Below are 26,128 nucleotides of genomic sequence, written 5' to 3'. Positions count from 1 at the left end.
TGTATAATGATCATGGATGATCAAAAATGGGAAGGGGTCACACCCTCTGCTGTGACTGATCCGCGCAGCACATCGGCGAAAGAGCGATATTATACATTTCGCGCAATAACTAACTATTACATTGACTCTCACAGCTCACCTCAGTTCTCCTGTGTTTGTGTGGTTGTAGGACCAGGTGAAGTAAAGAGAAACTTTTGCGTAAATAGTCATATAGCAGGAAAACCAAGATGGTCCCTGCAGCCACAAGGGGGCCTGAACAAGCAAATCCCAGTAATTTTGAAGTCATCCACGCATAGCAAATCCCAAACAGCAAGCCTGAACCTATAACCTATAAAGAAAGATGTTAAAGTTTACACTTTTAAATATAATTACACTCAAAGAAGGGATATAACAGCCAGCCCCCCCACTGATATGTACTCTTTATTAAATAAAATATTTCCTGACTTCTCTGATGCTCTCGCTCCTTGAGTGGAGGAATCAAAGGAATAGACGTGACTTGAGACTGGGCTGAGAAACCTGTCAATCAAGCCAAATGCTGGTCTGGCCCCCCTTTCACGTGTGACACATGTTCCAATAAAGTGTGTGTGTGTGTGTGTGGGGGGGGGGGGGGGGGGGGGGGGGGGCAATCTGAAAAGGCATAAAAGCGTCTTTCAGGTGTTAATATCTCTTAGAAGTTATGAGACAGGTGCTGGGTGCACAGTTTACAAGAGGCTGCTCGGGCTGTTAGTGGACAAAAAAAAGCAGTGAGACGTGACGTGTCGAAGGAGAACGAGAAAAGGAAAAGGAAAGAGTTCAGGTGGAAACAAGCTGTTGATCTGGAGCTGTCCTTGGTGCTGAAAGGCTCAATCCAATTACCCACACCCACACACACCAGCACCTCTCTCTCTCTCTCCCTCCCTCTCTCTCTCCCTCCCTCTCTTTCTCATTCCCCCCTCTCCCTCCCTCCCTCTCTCTCTCTCTCTCTCTCTCTCTCTCTCTCTCTCTCTCTCTCTCTCTCTCTCTCTCTCTCTCTCTCTCTCCCTCCCTCTCTCTCTCTCTCTCTCTCCCTCCCTCTCTCTCTCTCTCTCTCTCTCTCCCTCCCTCCCTCTCTCTCTCTCTCTCTCTCTCCCTCCCTCTCTCTCTCTCCCTCCCTCCCTCCCTCCCTCTCTTTCTCATTCCCCCCTCTCCCTCCCTCTCTCTCCCTCCCTCCCTCCCTCCATCTCTCTCTCTCTCTCTCTCTCTCCCTCCCTCTCTCTCTCTCCCTCTCTCCCTCTCTCTCCCTCTCCCTCCCTCTCTCTCTCTCTCCCTCCCTCTCTCTCTCTCTCTCTCTCTCTCTCTCCCTCCCTCTCTCTCTCTCTCTCTCTCTCTCTCTCCCTCTCTCTCTCTCTCTCTCTCTCTCCCTCCCTCTCTCTCTCTCTCTCTCTCTCTCTCCCTCCCTCTCTCTCTCTCTCTCTCTCTCTCTCCCTCTCTCTCTCTCTCTCTCTCTCTCTCCCTCCCTCTCTCTCTCTCCCTCTCTCCCTCCCTCTCTTTCCCTCTCTCTCTCCCTCTCTCTCTCTCCCTCTCTCCCTCTCTCTCTCTCTCTCTCCCTCCCTCCCTCTCTTTCTCATTCCCCCCTCTCCCTCCCTCTCTCCATTCCTCGGGCCGTTGGTTCCCTTCGGCCGGTTCTCACTCCTCTCTGTACCTGCACACGGGGTGTGTGTGTCTGCTTGTGTCTGCTTGTGTGTGTGTGTGTGTGTGTGTCCTCATGGCTCTCAGCGCTGAGACACCTGCCGGGACATTTCCTCTCCTGCGCTGACAGATCCTGTTTGTTTCCTTGCACAACAATGTGGATCTCCAGCGGTCCGTGCGCTGTCGGGGGGCTTCACGGTTCAGCGGCCCGAGGGGAGGCGAAGCAGCGGGGGTAATCCGACGTGCTATGGTGGGACCTCCCGGAAGGACAAGAGTTGGGCTTTTCCGAGACATCGGCAGTTTGCTCTGAGGTAGGCGACCAGGTATCCAGATATACAGGTATATCTGGGTCCACGTATACTTTCCTGGCCACTTTCCATCCAGCTCACCCTTCAGCTGGTAAACCTGGTGCGTAATCGCGGGTTAAGCCTGAGTCCCTCTAATCTCTTGACGACGAATTAGAACGTCACTTTAGACTCTAATTCTCTATTCTACTTCCAGCATGCAGCTCGTCTCTGCATTTAATCTGGTCTGGTTTGATAAAGAAAAAGAAACAAAAAAGTGTCAGCTGTGTCACCTGTTTCACAGCTTATTCACATGTGACACTATGTATTGCACTATTGTCAGTGGCGATTGAGTGACTGCAGGTTCGAGGTGCACAAGGTATGAGGTGTGCGCTGAGTTTATTCGTCTGAATGAAATGAAATGAATTGTAACGTGTACGACTCCATTTTTTTCACCGGTGACGTGGCAGCTCGGCTCCTGACGTAGCCCCGTGTCCTATGAGTGTCCCAGGAGGAGATAGACAGTCTATAATTAACCAAGGCAGACTTGAGCCAGGGGAGACGAAGCCTAATGCCACTACTGGGATTTTGCGAAACTCCGTTACACAATGAGATGAAGGTCCCGCGGTCGAAGGACCTCAAACGGCAGCATAAGCCTTTATGGACCAACAGGGGGGTGGTCCTCCGTCTGGTTTCCATTCGTGAATCAAAGTGGGTGCCCTTTGTGACACCGTGGGCTCTTTTCATTATTTGAGGGATTTAAATTAGAGGATTCTTTCAATTTAAATAGGCAGATTTTCTGTCTTTCACCTATAATATGGCCCCAAGAGAAAGACTCTGATTTGGTGCACAGACACTCACTGAAGCCAGCATGACCGACTGTCCCGTGCTGACCCTCCCCTCCTATCCTTCTCTCTGCATTGTGGCATGTGGAACACAAGTCTGGCTCACCTAAGCTCACCGTAGGAGCTCAAAGTGCTACCGAGAGCTCCGGGCCTACATGTCAACTGAGCTGTGCTAATTCAACGCACAATGCAAAGCACTGAGGGCACAATATTCACGGACATGATCAGGGCCTGTTTCTTTTTTCTTTTTTTCTTTTTTTGAAGATCAAGACATTAGTCGGCATCCTGCACTGGGACGAGAGCGTTGATCCCCAACTGTAAGGGTTAGGTGTGCGATTCCCTGAGCAAGACACTGAACCACCAGCGAATCATTTGTTCGTTTCTCCCCAGTTAATCAATCAATGATGGAACAGAGATGTTTTTTCTTGTTTTATTCACTGTGATTGTATAAATCATTGTCTGTACAAATGTTGATGGTAGCACATGTTGTGGTGACTAAAGAGGTCCTAGTGGGAACTAAGTGTTACCGTGGATTATACTTACTGTCATCAGCCACAACATCAGGAGCTGTTATGGGTTTAAAATGTGATTCAATTCAATTTTCAATTCAATTCTATTTGTATAGCGCCAGATCACAACATTACTTCGCCCGAGGCACTTTACATAGTAAGGTCAATATTACAGTATTACAAAGAAAACCCAAATGAGCCAGCACTTGGTCAGTTTCTAATTCACTCCGGTCAGACTTGTATCATGTATGATGTCTCGTTTTGTTTCAGCCATGGATCCAAGCAAGAGTTTAGTGGTCTGACCGCAGCAGGGTCAGCTTGGTGGGCCAGTGCAACCTGTCCTTTACCGACCGTCACCTTCCCGTCTTCGAGCTTCATGAGCTGCAGACCCTCGGGCACACCGCGTCCACAGTAAGACAGCCGCGCGCGCAGAGCAGAGCAAAGACATGACGGACAGAGGGGGTTACGCCGCGGCCAAGGCCAACCCCCGGCCCGCCGCACCTCCGGTGCTCCCGCCCGAGCCCATCGACATCATCCGCATCAAGGCCCGCTCCCGGCGGGTCCGGCTCAACGTCGGAGGCCTCACGCATGAAGTCCTGTGGAGAACACTGGACCGGCTGCCCAGGACCCGTCTGGGACGACTGAGGGACTGCAACACCCACGAGTCGCTGCTCGAGATTTGTGATGACTATAGCCTCAACGAGAACGAGTACTTCTTCGACAGACATCCGGTGGCCTTCTCCTCCATCCTCAACTTCTACCGAACTGGGAAGCTGCACATGATGGAGGAGATGTGCGCCCTGTCCTTTGGCCAGGAGCTGGACTACTGGGGTATCGATGAAATCTACCTGGAATCCTGCTGCCAGGCGCGCTACCACCAGAAGAAGGAGCAGATGAACGAGGAGCTGAGGAGGGAGGCGGAGACGCTGAGGGAGAAGGACGGGGAGGAGGAGGAGCACGGCTGCTGTCCCGATAAGCGACAGAAGCTCTGGGATCTGTTGGAGAAACCCAGCTCGTCTGTGGCTGCAAAGGTAACAACAGTGCACGCACTCTACAGACGTGTCGGTAAAGTTCTCCTCTGAGATAGAATCCCATTCTGTTTTCTGTTACAGCAGCTACAGTATAGCTCAGGTCACTAGGAGACGACAAGAGGGAGAAATGACTGAGTCCCGGACTGAGTTGGAATCCTTTTTTCAGATTGAACATAACTTTCAGGCTTACACATCAGTGGGTTTACTCGCCACGGTTAGTCCTTCTTCAGCCTGTTGAAAACTACTTGCACTTTTGGGTAATATCTTCACGGCTGAATGCACTTATCGTAGGCCGCTTTGGACAAAAAGCGTCTGCTAAATTAATGTAATGTAGCGTAATGTAAACTATCTCAACTCAAGTTTCATCTATGAAAAGTTCAGAAGTGGAGGTGTGGACTTTCATATATTGAGTTGCATTATGGGAAAAAATTGCATCCCCTTATTTTTCAAGCTTGATGCAGACCAAAGAATAAAAGTCAACAATTCAGAAAATGACTGTACACGGTCCTGCATCCCAAACCCCCATGTCACCAGGACAGTATGGGTCTGGTGTGCGGTCGTCAGCTTAATGACGTGCTCCTCTACATCACTGGAGTACTCCATTGAATACACATATTCATGTACTTGCAGCAATAATCAGGCTCGCTTGCAACTGTGGTTGAAATGAATGAGCGTCAGAGTCCCAATTCAACACATACTTAACTGGAACCCACCTCCTCCGCCAAGGCCCAACAGTCTTAATTTAAATCTGCTAGATCCAGACAGATTTTTATTTGGATCCGCACCAAATTGCACACACTCGTAGATAACCAGTCACCTTAACACGGCGGATTTTTTGTTTAACATCAAGATCCACCCATAAATTATTCCCTGGCGGATCGGTGAAAATCAGAATCGCACCAGACAGCGGTCCGTCTTCATTCGGAGGAGAAGAGGGAGAGATCACTGCTTCAATACCCTCCTCTCCTCTTGTGTTCTGGTGTGCCGTGCACTGTATTGGTTTGTCCTCACCAGTGAAGCTGTCCTGTAGCAGTATTTATTCATGCAGACGGCTTTGGTTTGTATTTGTCCAGGGTCTTTTGGGTTTTTTTTAGGAATCTGTCTCTAAGATTGCTGCCTTAACCCAGTACAGAGGAGATGAATGGAATGTTCTCAGCATTAAAAGGCGAATGACAAGTACATTAGAGGCAGTGTCCCCGTTACTCTGGATGATCCACAGAACACAGAGTGAGCAGGTTTGAGTGGAAGAGCTCTCAGTCGACCGCCTGAGCCATAGCCGGGTGGGTTGATGTGCGTCAAAAAGGTGATAAAGACTCCAGCGTCCTGATTGTTTTGTTTGTGAGATTAAGAGAGCGGTTTGGCAAATGTTGGTTTTGACACGGCAGTATCATTTAACTCGAGAAAGGGAGATAGAAACACAGACCCGAGACCAAAAGCCAGTGTTTGTGGGAAGGCAAGTAAGTGGGGGTTGATATTTTTTTTTATTGATTCCAGCTGACTGACTGGAAAGTGGCCCAGGCCAAGTGCACTGTCAGCAGCAGGAGGGGAGGCTCGGGTCTGGGCTGTAAAGGCTCAATCAACTCAAGTATTTCCAACATGGAAGTGTGACATCGGAGCGACTCGGGTGTTATCTGAAAAAATACAAAAAGTGTGGCACGTTTGGAGGAGGTTGGGGTGTCAGAGGATGATGGCGTGAACCAGTGACTGTGTATGAAGATACGCGACGTCACGGCACTCCAAAACATCTGGATCGGCCCCTGGTGGCCGAGTGCAGTACAGGTCATGAACCCTGTCCCCTACATGTTATCAGACGGTGCACGGAACAAACAAAAAAGGTTAAGTACACGTTAATCGTGAATTCTTGATCGTAATTAGTTCGTTGATGCATTGAAAATGGGGTGACACGTGACAACTGACAGCTGGGGCTGACTTGTGATTGTTCAGACTGGTGAATGGGAGATCACTACTGTCCAGGCTCTGGCTCCGAATGACGTCCCCGAGCGTAAGATGGACGTGCCAGCATCTGCGATATTGTGTTTGTACAGTGGGAGGAAGTGGAGACAGGTCGGGCCATCTTTTATTGTACAGTCATTGGCATGAACGCAGAACCACAGTAATGCAGATAAACTATGGTGACCACGTGGCAAGTTGTATTCGCCAGTCACCGTGGAACATGACACCTATCTTTGTAGATATTGTCTTCAAATGTGCTCAACCCCTTTTCTTAACTGATTGTGTAGATATCATTGAAGCCATTGTCTGAAGCACATCATGAGTTTTTCTAAACTGATTTCAATTCTCTCCCTGCAGACATTGGCTACAGCTCATTTCTGCTCCCATCTGAAAATCAACTTACAGAGACATCTGTGTGTTAGTGCACTTGCCACACAGGCACAACTCCAACAGTCGTCAGTGGTGCCGGATAGCATCGCATCACTGAGCTGTGTGTCCGCAGGTCAAGACAAAATAACAATGAGCAGACGTGAACTGAAAAGGTTGCTACTTATTTGCAGACAATAATCTGAAAACAATTTCTCGGTGACCGTCAATGCAACATTATTCCTCCGTCGATTTGATAATATCCATGTGAGTGCATTTATAATTACACTGTGTGTCAGATGGGCTGACAAGTGTCTGTCAGGACACATAAGTGTAGTAGCGACGAGAACTGTGGCGGCATCATTGAATAAATTATGTCTTTCTTGAGTTGTCAAAACAAATTCATCTTATCAGGGAAAATGATGAACCTCAAATCAAATTCGATTTCTATTTTATATAAACAATATGGATGAGCCACTCAAAGACAGGACAACATGAGATAAGATAAGATAAGATAAGATAAGATAAGATAAGATAAGATAAGATGAGATAAAATATGATGTACATTTATTCATCCCCCGTAGTGGAAATTAAAATTTGACACAGCGGCACAAAAGCAGCAACAGATGTAATTAGAATGAAATAAGAATAGAAAACAGAATCTGAGGAAAATAAAATAGAAATAATATATATATATACCACAATATGCAATCACAAATAATATACAATCACGAGTACAATGCTAATAGATGAGACCCGCTTTATGGACATGATGGTGAGTCATGCTCCATGACTCCGACTACATTGTTCACTTTGAATCACCTCTTGTCATCTTTTATTCAGGTGAACTTGTCACGCTGTCAATTCTTTTTGTTTTTATTTTGCTGTTTTCCCACCTTAGTCATTTTCGCGGCTCTAAAGACACTGTAGGAGTTTGTTTTCTCCTGCACTGAACAGTTGTGAACCACGCTGACAACACCCGCAGCCTGATATTCTCTGCTCTGTGTATCGGTCTGTAAAGCACGATGAAATGATGAAAAAGTGCTGAAGACATTACGTTCATTTTTTATTATTATTATCATCCGAATCTCCTTCTCAATATGTGACTCAGCTGTTTACTGCGCCGACGAGAAGAATGGAACAGAGCGATGCGCACCTTTTCGCAGGGCCTTCGCGGGTCCATGTGACCAGGTTGGAAGTGTGGTGTCAGCAGGAGGGAAGCTGCTTAGGACGCTCTGCACTGAGAGCGGCTGTGTGTCTCTCTGAACCAATAAGACGGCCCCTTCCTGGTGACGCGTACAGCTCAGTGCTGCTGCTGATTATAATAGAAGCATTACCTGGTCATTTGGAAAACACACACACGGGGACACACGCGCACACACACACACACACACACACACACACACAGTACTTCCGAGTCCAGATGGACATCTATCTGTAATAGTTCAGAGTTTTATTGGATAATATGAGAATTCAATGTTCCAATAATAGAGATTAGTTTCATATACTTTACATAATCTGTGTAATCTTCTTAGTTCTGGCTCTGATTACATTTTTTGACATGTTCCCCTCTTTTGTAGAAAGAGTGACACACACACACAAACACACACACACACACACACACACACACACACACACACACACACACACACACACACACACACTACTTCTTTCTTTAATGAGCACACTCAGTGACATTGACACGGCGCATCTCCCAGCCCCTTCTCAGCTAATTGCCTAAACCTCTAATTTACACTAATCTTAAACCGGAACCTGATTCTAATCCGGACCATAAAACCAAGTATTGACCCTCAAACGGCTCTTTGAAGGTGAGTCAGAAAGTTAAGACTGATCAAAATGTCCTCACCTGCCCAATATCAGTCCAAATGTCTGAAAGCCCAATGTATGACCATACACACAACATTCTACTTCTGTCTGAGTGAAGACACTCATTGGCATTACACGTTTCCTAGCCCATAACCCCAACCCTTACCATCACGACTAGACCCCTAACTCTGACCCAACCCTAACCCTAAACTAAACCCAACTCTAACCCCTAACTAAAGGGGTTAAATGTCCTCAGTCTGTAAGGTCTATACTCACTGTGGTCCTCACAGAGACAGAAGTACATGTATACGCGCGCACGCACACATGGAATGACTTAGGAGTATGGCTTAATCTCCTTTGGGGCTTTTACCAGGACTGCTGCTGCTGCAAATAGACTAACTGTTGGCCGGTTTGGATAGTCTGTCCTGTCCACCGTCTGACCTGGCGGAAGGCAGGGAGGAGGGGGGGGGGGCTGGGGTCTGCAGGTGGACTGGGCAGGACAGTCACAAGATGAAGGAGGCACATTCACGTCGCTGTAGACTGTGTTTTTTTAAACCAATGCAACAACAAACCAAAAAAATCCAAACCGTTGCAATTCAGTCACAGACTGCAGGGCGGTCAGCAAAACATTTGAACCCACAAAAAGTTTTGGATTTTGATGTTTCCAAAAGACGGAAAGGTTTCCCTAAAAACAAAGACTTCATCTCAACATGTTCTACGCTTGATAGCCTTCATATTTAGTCTTTATTACTTCTTACATAATCATTCACATAACCATTTGTCTATGATGTCTATTTTTTGACTTTCAAGGAAATGGTTGGTGATGCTATCTTCAGGGGTAACAAATGTGAATAATTGACGGAGGAAGGTGGCGAAGATTTCCTGCCGCTTAGGAGGGTGTTGATGCACAGACACGGAAGTCACGGAAGTGCAGATCTGACTTTCACATTTCCTTTCGGTGAAACACTTGAGGGGTTTACGGTGTTGTGTGTTTCAAAAGATCAGCGTGTCGTTACCAGCCTCTTCGGGATGGAAGAAGAGAGAATGAAGTAGATACTATGATACGAAGGCTTTACAAACTGCCAACGTACTACACAACTAATATGCGTGCATATCATTCTTGTACACATTACTTGTGTAGTGTTTAAGGTTATAGCAGTAAGTGGAGGGGAATATGTCATGCAATAAATGTATCTGAAGTTGAAGAAAAACTTGATCTGGTGCCACATCACTTTTCAAACATGGGGGATTATTTTTCATATGCTTTTTAAAAAATAATTTCTTGTCCACCCAAAGTCTGCATTACTGGGACACGGGAGCCGAGTGACTGCACCACACGGCTCAGCGCACATCAGGATGTGACCATGTTGAGCCATATCATCGAATCCATTAATGTGTCAGTTCAAATGAAGGTGAACGTTAAAGTTATTGCTGTCATAAAGTTGTTCAAAACAGCCATTAAGTTAGGAGAGCTTCCTCCTGCGTCACTTTTGATGTTGCAGTATTTTTGATATGCATAGTGGATGACTATAACAAACTCCTCGGCTGCGTTTGCTTACACTCTTAGCTCCACATAAGCAGTTTGTGTAATATAAAATAATGAGATCGCTGCCAGACTCACTTGCTTATTGAACTTTACGCTGTAAATCGAGCATCTGTTTTAGTTCATAAAAAGTATTTTCTACTGCGCGACTTTTTAAATTCACTTCTTTAGTGTTGACCAATGTTTCCTGTTGTGCAACTGTCTGGTTTCCTTCATGTACAGCCCCGTGCTCCTCTTTCTCACAAGTGTACCACAACTGCAAGTAACGATCCACAGCGGGCTGTGCGCTTTAAGAAAAATAACTCAGAAGGTGGAGACAATTTACCTTGTATGGCTCTATGCTGGCAGTCGAATATAAGCAGTACTTCTTTGTGATATTGTATTGGCGCCAAGCTCTTTAAACTAAACATCGTCACTGGTTTGCACTCATCCAAACATTTGCCTGAGTTTTCAACCATAAGTCATTGGTTGCGAGTGTGTTCAGTGTTCGGGCAGCATGTTTTCACAGACTGAAGTAAGTTTCTTAATGGCTGCCATAGCCAAGTCCATAGCCCCCGCGCCTTCAGAATGATGTTGTATTCATGCACTATAGCCTTCCGGTATTGAATGCTCGACTTCAAAATAAAATGATTCATCCTTCAAAGAGAGAGAGGCTGATCCAAAGTGGTTTGCCGTCTTCAGTCCACTGCCCACTGTACATTATGTGTCCCTCTGTAAGTGGATCACAGCTTACGAGCTTCCAGGCCGTCTGTCTGGCGCGTTGGTTCGTTCTACTTGAATTTCTGTCGGTCGGGTCGGCGGTGAGAGTTGAAACTCCAATGGGATTGGCGCGACAGGCGTGCAATGACGGTACAATGACTGACGGGACCGTGAAAAAAATGTCGTGGATTGTTTTTTTCGCGGCCCCTCCAACCGGGATATCGCCCCAAGCAAGAGGAAGAACTGAATCAGACCATGTAAATAAGCCATATTCCTCAATCCGTTCACTCCCCGCACATATTTCCTGAGCGTTTTACACTCTTAACAACATACACGTACAAGTTGTCACGTTATAACGTGAAAGATTTAACCTATATCATAAATAACTTAAATACATAAATACAATATCCATAAAACAAGATAAGTCTCGTTGCAACGTGACAAGTTGTGCGTGTATGTTGTACTGTCATAACGAAAATATCTTGTTATAAGAACAAACCTTTTGCATTATAATGTGGTACTGATTCATTTCCCCGCCTTCTTCAGTATGAACTGGTTTGATTTGTGAAGTGCACACGGTGACTATCCCATGGTAGTCACCGTGGGATTCATTTAAAGACATCAGCTGTATCAGTCTTTGACTAAATATTAGTGAGCGACTGGTATGATGCTGGTTTTTGTTTTCCCTGCTGCCTTAAGAAAGAAAATTGACTGTGGCACCATCCTCCCTCATTCAGGACATGGAAAATAACCGGACAGCACGTGCCCAGAAGAGTTGATTCACCCTCTCGCTTATTGCTTTTTGTAGCCCATTTTGGTTTGTCTTTGGAAAAGCGCGTGACTACAGACAACGGCCTCTGCGACACATTAACACAAAGATTCCTCGAAAAAATGACCTTAAACCAAAAGCTCCACGATAGAGCGGCTTCCTTTGGGGTTCGCTGTAGGTGTTTGCGGTGATCACGGAGTCTGGATGAACAGTGTTTGACGATGTGAATGTTTGGTTGATCAAAGCTCAGTGAGTCACGCAGACCAGCAGAGGCTTCTCTTGGGGTAATTACTATAATTCACAATCTGTCGTTCTGTCTTTAGTCTCCCTGCGCCTCCTCCTCTTTGTCTGTGTGTGTGTGTGTGTGTGTGTGTGTGTGAGGGGACAGCTCACATTTCCTGTCTGTAATTTACATCTCGAGTTTGGTTCAGTGCAGCTGAAAACGAGGTCATCACACAGGTAGTGCAAGACAAAGTGAGCTCAGTTAAATGCTGCGACCAAGTGCAGAGTTTACCTGGGGACAGGGCTGGACTGGCCATCTGGCATACCGGGCATTTTCCCGGTGGGCCGGCGCACTTTTGGGCCGAATCGCAGATATAATTTATAGGCCTTTTTTTTGTTGTTGTTGGCCGCGCCGGCCCATAAAGAACTGACAGCGGCCCATTGGTTAATTTTCTTTATTGGCACTGGCCTGACCCAATCAAATCCAGGAACCCCCTTCCCCACTCCTGGCCACAAGAGCCGATTGGTCAGGGGATAGGACCTGTACAAACGGGGTTACGTTACCTTGCGTAAGCATGGACGCCTGGCCAATATATGCTATTGAAGTCTGACCAATCACGCTGGGCGTGGGCCGCCTGGGCCAAAAAATGCCAGGGCCGATTTTTTGTCCCTGTCCAGCCCTGCCTGGGGATGATGAACTGCACTTCCATATGTAACCAAAAAAGGGAATACGAAGCATAGTTCCCCTGTTTCGATTGCTGACCACCACCACCACCCAACCCAGCTATGTTGTTGAATCCAGATCGTTGAGGGTTGTCTGCCCCATTCCACCTTCACACCCACAGATTTCCCCCCCCACAGATTTTCTGTGGGCCTCACGCCTCACCTCACCCGGCTTCCTTTCGCAAACAAGCAAACAGGCATCATCACATTTCAGGAGAGTTTGCCAGCCTTGATCGAGAATCTCGGTCAGAATGAATGCTCGACCGGTCACTAATGAAATACTGCATTTCACTTGTCCAGCCCCATCTCTTAATGTTGGAGCCCACATGGTGCCGTGGAAGAAAAGGCAAAAAAAGCCGCCTCTGTTGTGCGCAGCAGCGTCAACAGTGAGCTGGCAGGATTTCAAATTGAAGGTTTTGTTCTCGTGATTGGCTTCCCGAAAGCCTGCGCATGCACTTAGCATCGTTGTAAACATAACAATTACTTTTCCGGTGCTGAAAGAGGGTATGCGAGGTTAGATGTCAGTGACACCGACGTGCTCCCAATGTTCGCGGTGAAAGTGGAACGTGTGGACTGGTGACTAGATGAATGGGTGAATATCTGAATGGCCTCGGCGTGAGGGCAGATGAAAAACAATGGGTTTGGTGAAAGCTGTGACTTTATAAACAAACGGTGTCGACCTCTGCAGAAACAGAGGCTGTCCAACAGATACTGCGTCCTCCTGTTTCCAGAAATACCTCCGCATATTGATCGGGGCTTGAGTTTCTCTGCCCAGTCACTTCGTCCACTCGTTCATTCTGTTGTGTTCTCTGTCTCTCACTTCCTACTCTTCTATCTATCTATCTATCTATCTATCTATCTATCTATCTATCTATCTATCTATTTTTCTACCTGTCTGTCTGTGTGTGTGTGTGTGTGTGTGTGTGTGTGTGTGTGTGTGTGTGTGTGTGTGTGTGTGTGTGTGTGTGTAATCAGCAACACAATCTTTTGGATTACAAAAATTTAGTATAATCTGAATACTTTTTCATTACTTCCAAATCAAAGGCTGAAGACTGATCCATATTTTCGTGATCCACAATCCACCATTCACTCTCTATTGTTCGTCTGCTCATGTGCTAAAGCACGGCTGCCATTATCTTCCACATTACCTCTGGCAGATACAATGGGCTGATGAGCACCACGGTTCAAAATGATTGAAACTAAATTCAAGATAGAGCGAAACAAGCACAATTCCAAGTCTAAACCCCTTGCACAGACCTCGAAGTGTTCCCTCAGATTGATGTTGAACTTTTTGTCTTGTACAACCTGCACTGAACATAGATGTTCAACAATGTTGGGGGGTTTTTTTCTCTCGCCTAAAGCAAGGAGACATACGGAGTTATGCTTTTTCTGTTTTTCCCTTTCCTCCAGTGTGTTATCTAGTTTTTTGGGGTTTGTAAATGGTCTGCAAAGTAAAACAAAGTCGATTTTGTTAATAATCTCAATGAGAGGGAGGCAATGCAGCGTCTTTAACACCGGCCTTTCCTCATCTTTTATGTCTCTTTGAAGAATTGTTTCACTGTGACAGAGGCATTGTTCAGACCTGGTCTCAGGTCACAAGTGCAGGTGTGAACGAACTGACACATTCGTTTACAGTGCGACCGTATATGCGTCCCGAGCGCCTACGCAGCTGACAACCTCTGACCCGCTACACTTTCACAATAAACTGAAAATATTCTTGACCCTTCTCATTGTTTCACAAGCATTGAGTGATTTGTCTACAGTATGCAGTTAGACTGGCTTTACACAACACAATCTGGTCTTTACAAACAGAAACGCTGTACGTGTTTATCTGCACACAGAGCAGGGAAGTGAGATCTGATCACAAGTGATCACAGGAGAGAAGCGGAGGCGCGTTCTAATGTCAGGTGTGACATGACGTCCATCGGAGCCGTCCACCTGTGATTGGATCACCTACTAAGCGTGTTAAAGCAGGTACAGGACCAGGGTCGAAATGATGTTCAGGGGGGAGTTAATGTCTTTGTTGGCGATGCACTGGGATATGTACTCAAAGTGTTATTGATTGGCTGAATCTAAGATGTGGAACCTGCATTAATTCTTCCTCCACTGCACAGCCTCTAAAGCAGCTTGTGTGTTCCCAGTACTGCTTTAAATCTGCCCCGGGTGCCAAGGTCACAGCATTTGGCAGCGATTAAGCCATTAAGACGCCGCAGGGTGGAAACACTTCGATACACCTGCCCTCTAAACTCCCCTTTGTCCCGTCTCTCTTTGGTTTCTGTCGTCTCTTTCATCTTTTCTCTCTGTCCCTCAGTTTTCTTTTCCTAAAGTCACTCTGAGTGAGTCACAACTAGGATTATTAAGCGGCAGAAACACAGTGTACTGTGTAAAGCTGTAATGATCAGTGTCCTTTGACTAGAGGCTGACAGACCAGACAGTCCCGCACTGGAAATAGCTGAGACGATCCTTCCCTCTCATGATTTCACTGGAACCGTTGCAGGGCCAGTTGTTACCCAACAGATATAAAAGAACAATGTTGCTCATAAATAGTTCTCCATTTTGACAGATCACTTCCTGCAAATCACGTCACAAATTAGCTCAGTGCTACAGTGGCACATTATGTGCACTGTCTTTATAGAAAATTTGTCTTTAAATGAACAATAGGCATATATGTATATATATATATATTTAAAGATCTGACTGTAATTGATTGTGATTAACCACTATTCAATATGCAGTCTGTATTGTGGAAAGTAAATAAAACATCTTCACAAACATAAAAAAGAAAAACATTGTTGAATTTTTCATAATTGAAATGGTTCAGGATCACGTGAGATTCCTTTTTTTTTTTTGTTGCCAATATGCTACTTATACATTAAATGATTATTATAGTTCTGATTATTTATCATAATAATGAAAGTATTATTAAATTAAAAAGAGCTCTCTTCATATTGACATGATGATGAAATGAAAACTGTTCAACAAGTAGCAGCAGTAAAAAACTAATTGTGGAATATGCTGTCCAGACAGATGCGGACATATAAGTTCCAATTTTTTTTAATTACAATCGTTATAATAATAATTCCAATTGATAATATATAGACAGAATAGGAACATAGAGTAGTAAATCTCCAAATGTAATTATCCTTAATTTACATTTTTCAAATTGTATGTTTTCTTTATGTTTATTATTGTTTTCTAATTAAATATTAAAAGTCTTTCATTCCTCCAGTGACACACTCCAGACTCTATTCAGTTGGTGGTTACGTGATATGCAATCAAGTGCTCATTTCCAGCATCACTCAGACCACCACTCAGAGTTCAGACTGCATTTGTCAGTTGGACAATAACAACGTCAGTACATGTTTACATTTTCACCATATAGGAATCCCTGATAAAATCAGTAAGCTGTCATTGATGTAGCAGCACACACAAAGAGGCACCACAGATTTTTACATTCAAAAATAACATCTCTCGGGTTCGATGTCAGTCATTATCAGTATGTTTGAACATTTAACATGTTTTTATTTTATTATTACTATTATTTTATTTTGGTTTGAGACTTTCCTTCGGGGCTTCCAACTGTTGCCTATTTCTTCCTGTTGGAGGAGGAAAGAATGAGTAACCACTTCTTACCTCTTTCTATCCTTTCTATAGATAGCAACACAATCCTATTACAATTATCCTGAAATGTCCTAGCAAGGGCTGCAGAGAGAAGACTCAGACTGCACATGCTTCAGCTACCTCGGGCATTAGAGGTCCTTCATGGCCGTTTTTGAACAGCAGGTGTAGGAAGTAGTGTTGAATCCCGTCAGTCCACTTTTTAAGCGAGTCATGTGGTAAAAAGTATGACTATTGTACCTCCAAATCTGCCAGGAGCAGGAGTGAATAGAGGCAGGGCGCAGCACAATTTAAATATGCAGGAGCAAAAACTAACTTGCTCTGTCAGCATTTAACCCGACAAATGATGGTGGCCAATTCTTTCCAGTGAACAACAAAACATCAAATCACTCAATGTTCGAAATATCTCAAAAGCCCAAAAGCCAGAGACCACTTCCCATTATTTACTTCATATACAGTTCATCGGTTCAAGGGCTTTTCCAAATTTGGAACCAATGTACAGCAGCTCCCATAAAAGTTGTGACCAGCAGGCAAAATGTGACACCTCCATTTCCTCATGACAATGATCAGGCCAGCTTTTGGCTCCAAATTACAGTGAGCCATGCGTAACAGTTAACACCAAGAGATCGGTGTGTCTTGTGGTCCATTCCTACACAGGAAACGATGATGATGATGATGATGATGATGATGGTGATGATGGATGGTGGGGTTGATGAATATAAATGTCTTTCAACCGTTTACCCAGGGCACCCTGACTATGTTTGTCACCCAGTGAGTTCACTCAGTGACTGGGAGATGTTGCTTCAGGATTTCTACTGTTCTGTTTCCTCCAAGTCTCCAAAGTGTTAGACTTGTACTTGTTCAACTGTGCTCTGTGGAGATGTTGGGTGTTGGCTCCACTGTGGGGATCCACAAACCACTGTCTGTGACTGACTCTAAAGTGTGTGTAGCCCATGGCAGCTAATGCATCTCTCCAAGCTCTCCATTCATCACTGATGATGGTGGTGCCTGGATGCAGGCACCACAGTTGGTACGAGACGCTCCTGTCCTCTTCTCTTTGCGAGTCGTAGAAATGTATGTAGTTGCTCATTCTTTAATCCTAGAATGCCAAAGACCCACTTCCTTCATCTCCAAGCTTTGGCTGCCCTCCCCCGACCATACTATAATAACAGTTACAGTAAATATCACATGGCTCATCTGTAAAGGTCTCTGAAACAAACAAGAGAACCTAGTGGCAAAGAGTAAATCATTTAGACAGTACAGATATGTCTTGGTAAGTCAAGAGTTTGTCCGTTTGCCAGGTTCTGTTGTCGATATTTTCTTGCAGTTGTCAGAGTTAATATTTCTTTTAAAAAGAAGAGGAACTGCAGTCACAATGAACAAAGATGGTTATCTTCAACAGCACAAAAACTGTCCCTGTTTGCAAAAAAAATGTCTATATTAAAGCATATAGACTGAAAGCAGTGAGTTGTATGGTCTACTATGTCAGACCACCAACTACATATCTCTAAAATATCATTTTATAACCCCATCAATTTGAGGATTTATCTTTATTCACAGTGGAGCACGTAATCACTGAATTAATACACATTGCTATATAGAGGGTTAAGCCCAAGTGATTTCACATTCATTTTCTATGGTAAGAGAGACTCACTTTAACCCACGTCACACTTATGACAGAAGCCGCTTTTTAAAATTTTGTTTTAGGTAATTACTTATAATCTCATGTTATTTTTAATCTTCCTGAGCAATAGCAACAGTTAATTAACTGATATTTTGCTGTTACAATTCTGCTGCATTTTCTGCTTCTGTGCCTTTTATGTCTGCACTATGTTGCCAAACCACAGAAAGATAAAGTTAATGTTAACAAGCTGCTTCCTTGGAGCTATTATCTATAATTAAAAGACCATTAATTAAAGAGAAGTGGTTTGTTTTTCTTATGGGGTGTTGTTATGTTTCTTTCAGTGTCAATTTAAGTTTCAGACCCACCAGTCTAAAAGTTTCTTCTTATAATATGAAAAGTATGTGGCAATATTGCGAAAGTAATACATTTTTCACATTGAAAGACAAAACTACAATACATTTCTTTGATTTCTGTTGTGACAGCAATACATTTCCATAATTTAGAGCACATATTATGTGGGAAAAGGCAGAAAGTTACAGATTCCAGCTGTTAAACGGAAAGTGATCTAAGGAGCCTTGTCTTCATTAGACTCCAGTTATTATATGTATAATACTGGACAAAAACAAACAAACAAAAATACCCACTGACATCAGGCTTTTGTTACTTGTCAGTTTTAGGGAGACTGAAGTAAAACGTAAAGGAATAAAATGCTGCTTTCTTCTGTTTACTAACCTTGCTTTCCCATGTGTTCATGACACTGAACATGGCACACCAAAAACCTTATGTCAGGTACATAATGTTGTTGTGTTTGTTCTGAAAAATGTCTTCAGCAGCCATAAAAGTTGGTATAAAGGGGGCAGCTCCAGTAACGCCTGCTAAATCTTTGTTTAAACAAAGTGTACACCAGAGTCCCAGCAGACGAGAATAGAATTAACACCTTGCCACAGCACATCACCTTTATAGGCTTAGTAGACTTGCAAAAAAGGATGATAAATAAACACTACAATAATCTTACAAATTATGTCCCCCTACTGTCACAGTGTTCTCCCAAATTGCATTTAAATTCATTACAAGTTAGCTGAAACCCCCTAACTCCAAATTATCCTTAATCAGCTCTATAATTAAATCCCTGTAAAAGCTTACATTTGCGTTTATAAGTGCTGACCTTTACACTGTGTAATCTTAACAACTTGGTGCACACACTTTCTCATTATTCTAACTGTGAACTGGGGTTCACCTAATTTTAATAGTAAAACACAAGACCAAAGTCATGACATAGGACTGATGACAAATAAAGATAAATAAATAAGGTGAAAAAGACATGGAATCACTAAAGTCATTAAAATTCATCTTCTGGGGACCATCCAATTGTCAGCAAGACGTTTTAGTCAAAACAAAGCATTGCATGATTCCATGAAAGGCAAAGTAATGGGATAATTTGTCTGCCATTTGAAATCATCTTCTAAAGAATATGACAAAGCATTTAACAGTTGTTGAGACATTTCAAGCCGAACCCTTGAAGACAAACCGGTCAACACTGTTATCCCGGGGCTGGGGTGGCTAAAAATAATAAGTCCTCTGCATCCTTTAATTTGTCTATATACAGATCTAGAGATATGTAGGAAACAAAATTTTGTTTAGCTAATACAGTTTACCACAATCTTGTCTTTTTGTTGCAGGTCCTGGCCATGATCTCCATCCTATTTATCATCATTTCCACCATCTCATTGTCTCTCAACACCCTGCCAGAGCTGCAGGTGGTAGATGAATTTGGCCAGTTCAATGATAACCCCAGCCTGGCCCACGTCGAAGCTGTGTGCATTGCCTGGTTCACCATGGAGTATATGCTGCGCCTGCTCTCAGCACCCAACAAGTGGGATTTCATCAAAGCACCACTGAACATCATTGATTTGCTGGCTATAATGCCTTACTATGTGACCCTCTGCTTAACTGAGTCCAACAAGAATGTGATGCAGTTCCAGAATGTGCGTCGTGTGGTCCAGATCTTCCGAATTATGAGGATCTTGAGGATACTGAAGCTGGCCAGGCACTCAACAGGACTCCAGTCTTTGGGCTTCACTTTGCGAAGGAGCTACAATGAGTTGGGTCTGTTGATCCTCTTCTTAGCCATGGGCATTATGATCTTCTCTAGCTTGGTGTTTTTTGCTGAGAAGGATGAGGACGCCACCAAATTCACCAGTATCCCTGCCTCCTTCTGGTGGGCTACAATTACTATGACCACTGTTGGATATGGAGACATCTACCCACAAACCCTTCTGGGCAAGATAGTAGGAGGGCTCTGTTGCATAGCTGGTGTGTTGGTCATTGCCCTTCCCATCCCAATCATCGTCAACAACTTTTCAGAGTTCTACCGAGAGCAGAAGAGGCAGGAGAAGGCAATCAAGAGGAGGGAAGCTCTCGAAAGAGCCAAACGGAGTGGAAGCATTATTTCTATTAACCTTAAGGATGCTTTTGCACGTAGTATGGAACTCACAGATGTGTTGGTGGAAAAGAGAGAGGACAGTAAGTGTCCTGTCGATAATCACCTCTCACCCAGCCGTTGGAGCTACCACAAACACTACTCCAATGCAGAGGTGGGTAGTCCAGGCAGGTCTCAACATTCACACTACCAGGAAGTAGCTCAGCAGGGCTCTCCTGCACGAGTCAAGCTCTCATCTAACAAAACGACCCCCCAACACCTCAGTGCAAAGAGGCTGGAAGAGGCTTACAACAAGACAGCAACCACCCAGGAACCGCGGGACAAAATTACAGAAGAGCAGATGGAAATGACATCATTGACCTCCACACAAGCCCGGCAAAATTCACCAGAGGTCAGCATTGTCAGGAAATCCTCAAATATGACTGTTGGCTTTTCAGTGGAAAAAGGGGAAAGGAGCATTCCCCCTCCTTTGGATCTTAGCCAAATAAGCACAATGGAGGTGAGAAGGGGCCCTGACAGCACCCAGCCAGGGACCATCATGAAAGAGGGTTTGTATGAGTTTGTGTCTGGCCAAAGAGGAAGTGGGACTGGAGATATGAGCTTGGTGCCACAGAGTGTGGAAGGCTTTGGAGCGACCTATGACAGTGTCTGCAGTTCCTTACAAGGTTATAGCAGCCCTCAAAATACAACAGCCCTCAAGGTCGACTTCATTTCATCCCAAGATGATGTGCTTATGGCTGTGATGACACCTGTGGCAACCCCAGCCTCCATTGGTTCAGCCAAGCTTGTTCAACTAATTCCCGACGACATGGTTTCTAGGTTTTCTCCACCTAGCTCTGCAACACAGGAAGCTAAATCTCCACTGGCTATCCTACAATCTCCATCTCTGGCCCAGCAAGCTGTCAGTCCAAGCTACTCCCAGGGGGGAGGTGAGGGCTCAGCAGCCAGGAGCTTAGAAGGTGAAGGGCAGCTCACAGGCTTAAGCCAACAGGGAAGGAATCACATGGAGAGGTCTGCCATTGGCTCAGGGAGCAGCCCTAGCCCACTGTCGTCTAAAGCCAGCCCACTCAACTGCACCCAGGATGTAATACGTATGGAAGGAGGGGAAGAAGGTGGAGAAGGGGAGCAAGCAGAACAGAGCGGAGAGAAACAAGAAAACCACGTTGATCTGCATGGAAGCATGACACCGCCCTGTGAAACAAGCATGTAAGCTTAAAAGCAGAGAAAGGTTTTCGGACAGGGATGCCAATAGATGGGTTGAGGAAAAGAGGTGGACTCTGCATCTGTTGACAAAGACGCACAAGAAAGTGTAGAGTTGTTGCAGTTTTTCTGGAGAGATGCACTCGTCGTATCCCACGGGACTTTTGGGCTCTCATCTATTTCTTGGCAAAGCACTACTGTCCCCAAACCGGTATCTCTGCATTGTTGTCACATGGCGTTTTTATTGAGCATTGAGGGAAGTCAGAAGCACATACCCACTGTCAGGGTAATATCTGAAAGACACTGTCATGCCAGTTGTTACGGACTTTTTGCTTGAAAATGAGACTAATATACTGCAGAGCAAAACTGTGACAACTGATACATCTCTTAGGGCTCAAATGTGAGCATAAACTAAGCCTTGTAATAATGTGAATATTTACAACTATCCTGGAGAGTCCTTGTAAACAGCTCTACAGGCATAATTTACAGTTTCCTATTGCTTGCTATTTAGGTCATATTTCTCATGATGGACTAATTGCACCAAGGAAAGACGAAGAGAAGAGAAAATCATGTTTTTTATATTTGTCTAAGTAACTTTAAAAAAAATTATCCTTTGCAAGACTTGAAAAAAACATTCATCAGTCATTATTCTGCATTAAGGGTCTTGCTCTCTCTCATCAGAATCTCACTCCAGGTATGGCGGTCTGGTAATGGGCCCTTATCAAATACGAGCACATGATACAGCACAAAAAAGTCCAGCTCTTTATTGGACAAACATATAACTGAACAGTACAAAAGTAAACATACATCTGCTGTATCCTGAACTTTGTTGTTTGTCTCGTTGAGTCAACAATAGATAGTTCTCTCCTTTTTCCAAATGAAAGCAGGGTCTTGAAATTGAAAAGGGCATGGAATAGAGCTGTAAAGTCTGTTTGCACACTCCAACTCAGTCTCACAAGGGGACAGGTGGAATGAGCAGACATTTAAACCCAGGACAGAGAAGAACGCACGCAAGGACAGTGGATAAGTTCACTGATCACCCATGTGTGGGTCCTCACACACTTCCAGTGACTCAACACAGGGGTTCCTCCTTCAGTGTTATGTGGCCCCCGAAATTCAGGAAAATCAACTGAGCAGAGTTGACAAAAGAACACCCAAACACCAGGTCTGTTTTGGTCTCTGTGAGACTAGTGTCTTATTTAAGATGGTTTATCATAACACAGGTCTTATTTTGCCGTTTTGACAAGCATATCTGTCAGAAAATAACAATTTGCTCTTCAAGTTACTGAGATAAATGAGAAGCATGTCGGGTGACATGAGCAGTTAAACAAGTTGGCAACAAGCAGGTTTTTCACACTACCTGCAAAGTATTGCAACTCAGAAGACGTTTAGTTTTCAAACTAGTTTCTTTTAAGAACTAGCATCTTTCAAGCTCTTTTCTGCAGTTGATTTTCAAACAGATCTCTGTACAATTAAGGACTATTTGCAACACTTCAGGTGCTTTCACTTTTCGTTTTACCTCTAAAGGAAGCAGTTTAGATAATCTGCATCAACTGCTGGCCGGTCATTCGATTGACTAATGGATTTCTTGGTTGTAGTGATGCTATCAAATAATGTTATTCCAACCAAAAGGAAGGATGGACAAAACTATTGAAATAAGATCTAGTGGTTCTGAACAAATCATCCTATGAGGGAAGAGGTGCATTTTCACCCTACTGGCCCTCAGTCATTCAAGGCTGCACCTTTGAAGGCCCCTGAAGGAGGTGGTCATGTAACGCCACACATACATGTTTGTACTGTTCTAACCAGCGCATGTTCATGTATGATGACTGGAGAGAGAAAATGAGAGCGTGGGTCAGAGGGACTTATTTTGAAGGGGCCCTGACTGTATTGTAAAGGTAGTGTAACAGTGACCTCTACAGGCATTCTCAAGGCACTTGAATGAAAGGAGCTGATGCCTCTTTGGCAATCTGTGAAATCACAATCAATGTATAGGCTCTGTTTTTATTCTGTGCATGAATGCTGACACATTCAGGCACACATTTACCCGTGTGCACAACTGATTACGCACACAGAGTGCGGAGTGGGTGTATGGTGATGGGGCCAGTCACAAGGTGAAACATGAATTATAACTGTGTTCCCTGGCATGGAGATTTAAAAACAAATTTATAGCATTTTTATAAGAGGAAAAGAAAAATGCGTGCCTTTTCATAAACAGATCATTTATGAGAAGGTGAAAAAACCCTGTACAGTATGGCCAGATATTTAGTATTGTTTTTGTTCTTATTTTATCTCTTGTTCTGTTTTTCTCTGTTTAGTGCATATTTTGTGATATGTAAATCCTCAGGTTCTCAGGGTTTGCATACCTTTAACGCATTGTGTGGTGTCTCACTTAATGTAGTGTCAGTCATATAGCTTTCAGACAGCATTGCTTACAGTTCTAACCTCACTGTGCCACAATGTCATTTTATTTCAGCACACAAAAGGTTTTGTGGAAAGCAGTGGCTTCAGGTTCAGTAGTCGGTTCAGCTTGGATCCCTTTAGTGCTGTAGCAGCATTCTCTATATGAGCTGCAACACTACAAAAAGACCGCAGATATTCAGGAAGGTTTTACCATGACAAAGGAAAAAAGGCCACAACAGAATGTAAAAATGATCACAATAGGCATACAACAACCAGTCAGCATCAGCTTCTGTAACTGGAAGTGATGGGGTGCTCATCTCTAATTATACTCTATTTCTGGGAGCCATTGTCCTGAACAGACCAGTCAAGGCTGTTGTTAAGATGTAAGTTCTTCACTGAGCAGAGCAGGCTCACTGGAAAACCATTCTAACAAAAAGAAATGCCATGCTGTCTAGGTAGCTTAAATGGTAAAGTAATCAACGCCATGACCAAAGGCTTGTCTTAATCTCGCTCATATAAAGCGAATCTAATTCTGACCTGAACTTAACCCTCAGGTACCCTATTACTTGAACCTGGTGGAATATGTGATTTATTTCCCTATTTTGCCAAAATGAATTTTTCCGAATCTCCAAAATGAAATAAGCTCTTTCTTGGCCTATGTCCCACTCACAAACGCAGGCGCACTAGTACTCGTGATAAAACCAACAGTGAACCTGCTCAGTAATTACTATTACCTAACTAAAGGGGACAACACTGATGACATGTTGTACATTAAATTTACCAAAATTGAGAATGTGGGTTTTGGACTCATACAGGCAGCTTAGCAAATTATCCCAGGCATGCTCTGCTCAGTTGCGAACAATTCAGTGGTGACGGTCATATGAAGTATAACCTGGTTCACCTTTGTCCACACGTGGAAGAAATGCTCAGTACAGCTCTGCCCGCTTGGTTCCATCAGATGTGGCTCTGTGGTACAAAAGGTGCTGCTTTGTCACCGTGGCAGATCAAGAACCATGTGGGCAATGCTCTGGCTCTTCTGAGAACAATCGCATCTCTACACAACCATCTGAAGAAATGTCACGTAATCTCCATTTGAATTTCCATTTTTCATGAGATCACTCAGCTTTTCTACAATTAGATCACATCATACAAACCAGACACTACAAAACCTGCATTTGCTCTCTTTCGTTTGTTGTTTGCTAATGTTTCTTCCGCCCTCATCTACTTTGTTTAACAGTAAACTGCGTGATGATTAGTCTCATTCATTATTCCTAAGGCAACATAATGATAGTGAATTATAAGGACTTTTGATTCAGTTATCAATATGCAAGACAAATAAATGTGTTCATGTGACCTACTTTTGGCTTGTGTATTTTTGTGTTGCGTGTATTTTTGGGTGTGGATCCAGGCAAGTACATGGCAAATGGATTGTATTCATATTACGCTTTACGATTTTTATCAATAACCCAACAACAATTCACCTTCATACAGTGCTTTCATACAGAGCACTTTTCCTATCAAACATTATTCATACACTGTCGTCACAGCTGTCAGGGCAATGTGTCTTGCCCAAAGACATCACGGCATGCGGACTGGAGAATTGGGGATCAAACCAATGCCCGTCTGGTTGGCGGAGGACATTCTTAACCACCTAAACCACAGCTGCCTGCACACAAGGTTGGACTACCAGTGACTGGGAGTCAAACGCACAGATGGCCGACAAAAACTCTGCTATGCTGTACATTAACATAAATCATAATTTGGATTTTCTGACATGAACTCACTTGATACAGATTTTATCTTCCCATGTCATATACAAAAGTGCTCACATTTGTCATATTCTAAAGCATTTTAAAATAATCATCAAGGACTGAGAGATCATAAAGTATTGACCTGTTTTTCTTGTTTATTTCTTTTCTTTTCTGGGAGTCTGATGGTTTGACGGACTTGGGAGGAAGTTCGGTTTCTACATCCTCAATTCCATCTAAAAATATATAAATCAGTTCTTACAGCTTTTGTTTTTCTGGTTGTCATCTCAAACAATTCTGAGGGTATAGGTTTGCCCTGCTGGACGCACAGATGGTAATGGAGGTGGTGTCCGTGTAGACTCACAAGAAGGTGGAGTAATTAACGAGCTGGGCAATCTACCCATTAAAAAACTAATTTTGATTTAGTTTATACTTTCTACAAAAATATCTACAATATACACAATGTTGACCAATTTCTTAAATTAGATCCATTTCACCTGAACTAAGGAAACCTATACTGTTACCTTATGGTGATAATCTCAGTAATAGAAATTATATGTAAGATATTCCAACCTGAATAAGTAATTTATCATGGCAGCATAACTAGAGATGTACAATGATGTGAGTCATTCCTGTTATACACTATATGCACTTTGAGATTGCTTTTAGCCCCATAA

At 43.8% G+C, this 26,128-nt stretch overlaps 1 protein-coding gene across 1 annotated transcript; it reads left to right on the top strand.

Annotated features, from left to right (window-relative positions):
* Positions 1 to 1,665: 1,665 nt before the first annotated feature.
* On the top strand, positions 1,666 to 25,060 carry LOC118311659 (potassium voltage-gated channel subfamily B member 2-like). The gene is made up of 3 exons (XM_035635679.2): positions 1,666 to 1,958; positions 3,556 to 4,316; positions 19,340 to 25,060. The coding sequence occupies exons 2-3, from the start codon at positions 3,732 to 3,734 to the stop codon at positions 21,308 to 21,310; spliced, it is 2,556 nt and encodes an 851-aa protein (XP_035491572.1). The 5' UTR covers positions 1,666 to 1,958; positions 3,556 to 3,731; the 3' UTR covers positions 21,311 to 25,060.
* The last annotated feature ends 1,068 nt before the right edge of the window (positions 25,061 to 26,128 follow it).

The sequence above is a fragment of the Scophthalmus maximus genome, chromosome 5 (assembly GCF_022379125.1).
Source record: "Scophthalmus maximus strain ysfricsl-2021 chromosome 5, ASM2237912v1, whole genome shotgun sequence".
Lineage (NCBI taxonomy): Eukaryota > Metazoa > Chordata > Actinopteri > Pleuronectiformes > Scophthalmidae > Scophthalmus > Scophthalmus maximus.
The sequence above is the reverse complement of the archived record's forward strand: the minus strand, read 5'-3'. Positions and strand labels throughout refer to the sequence as shown.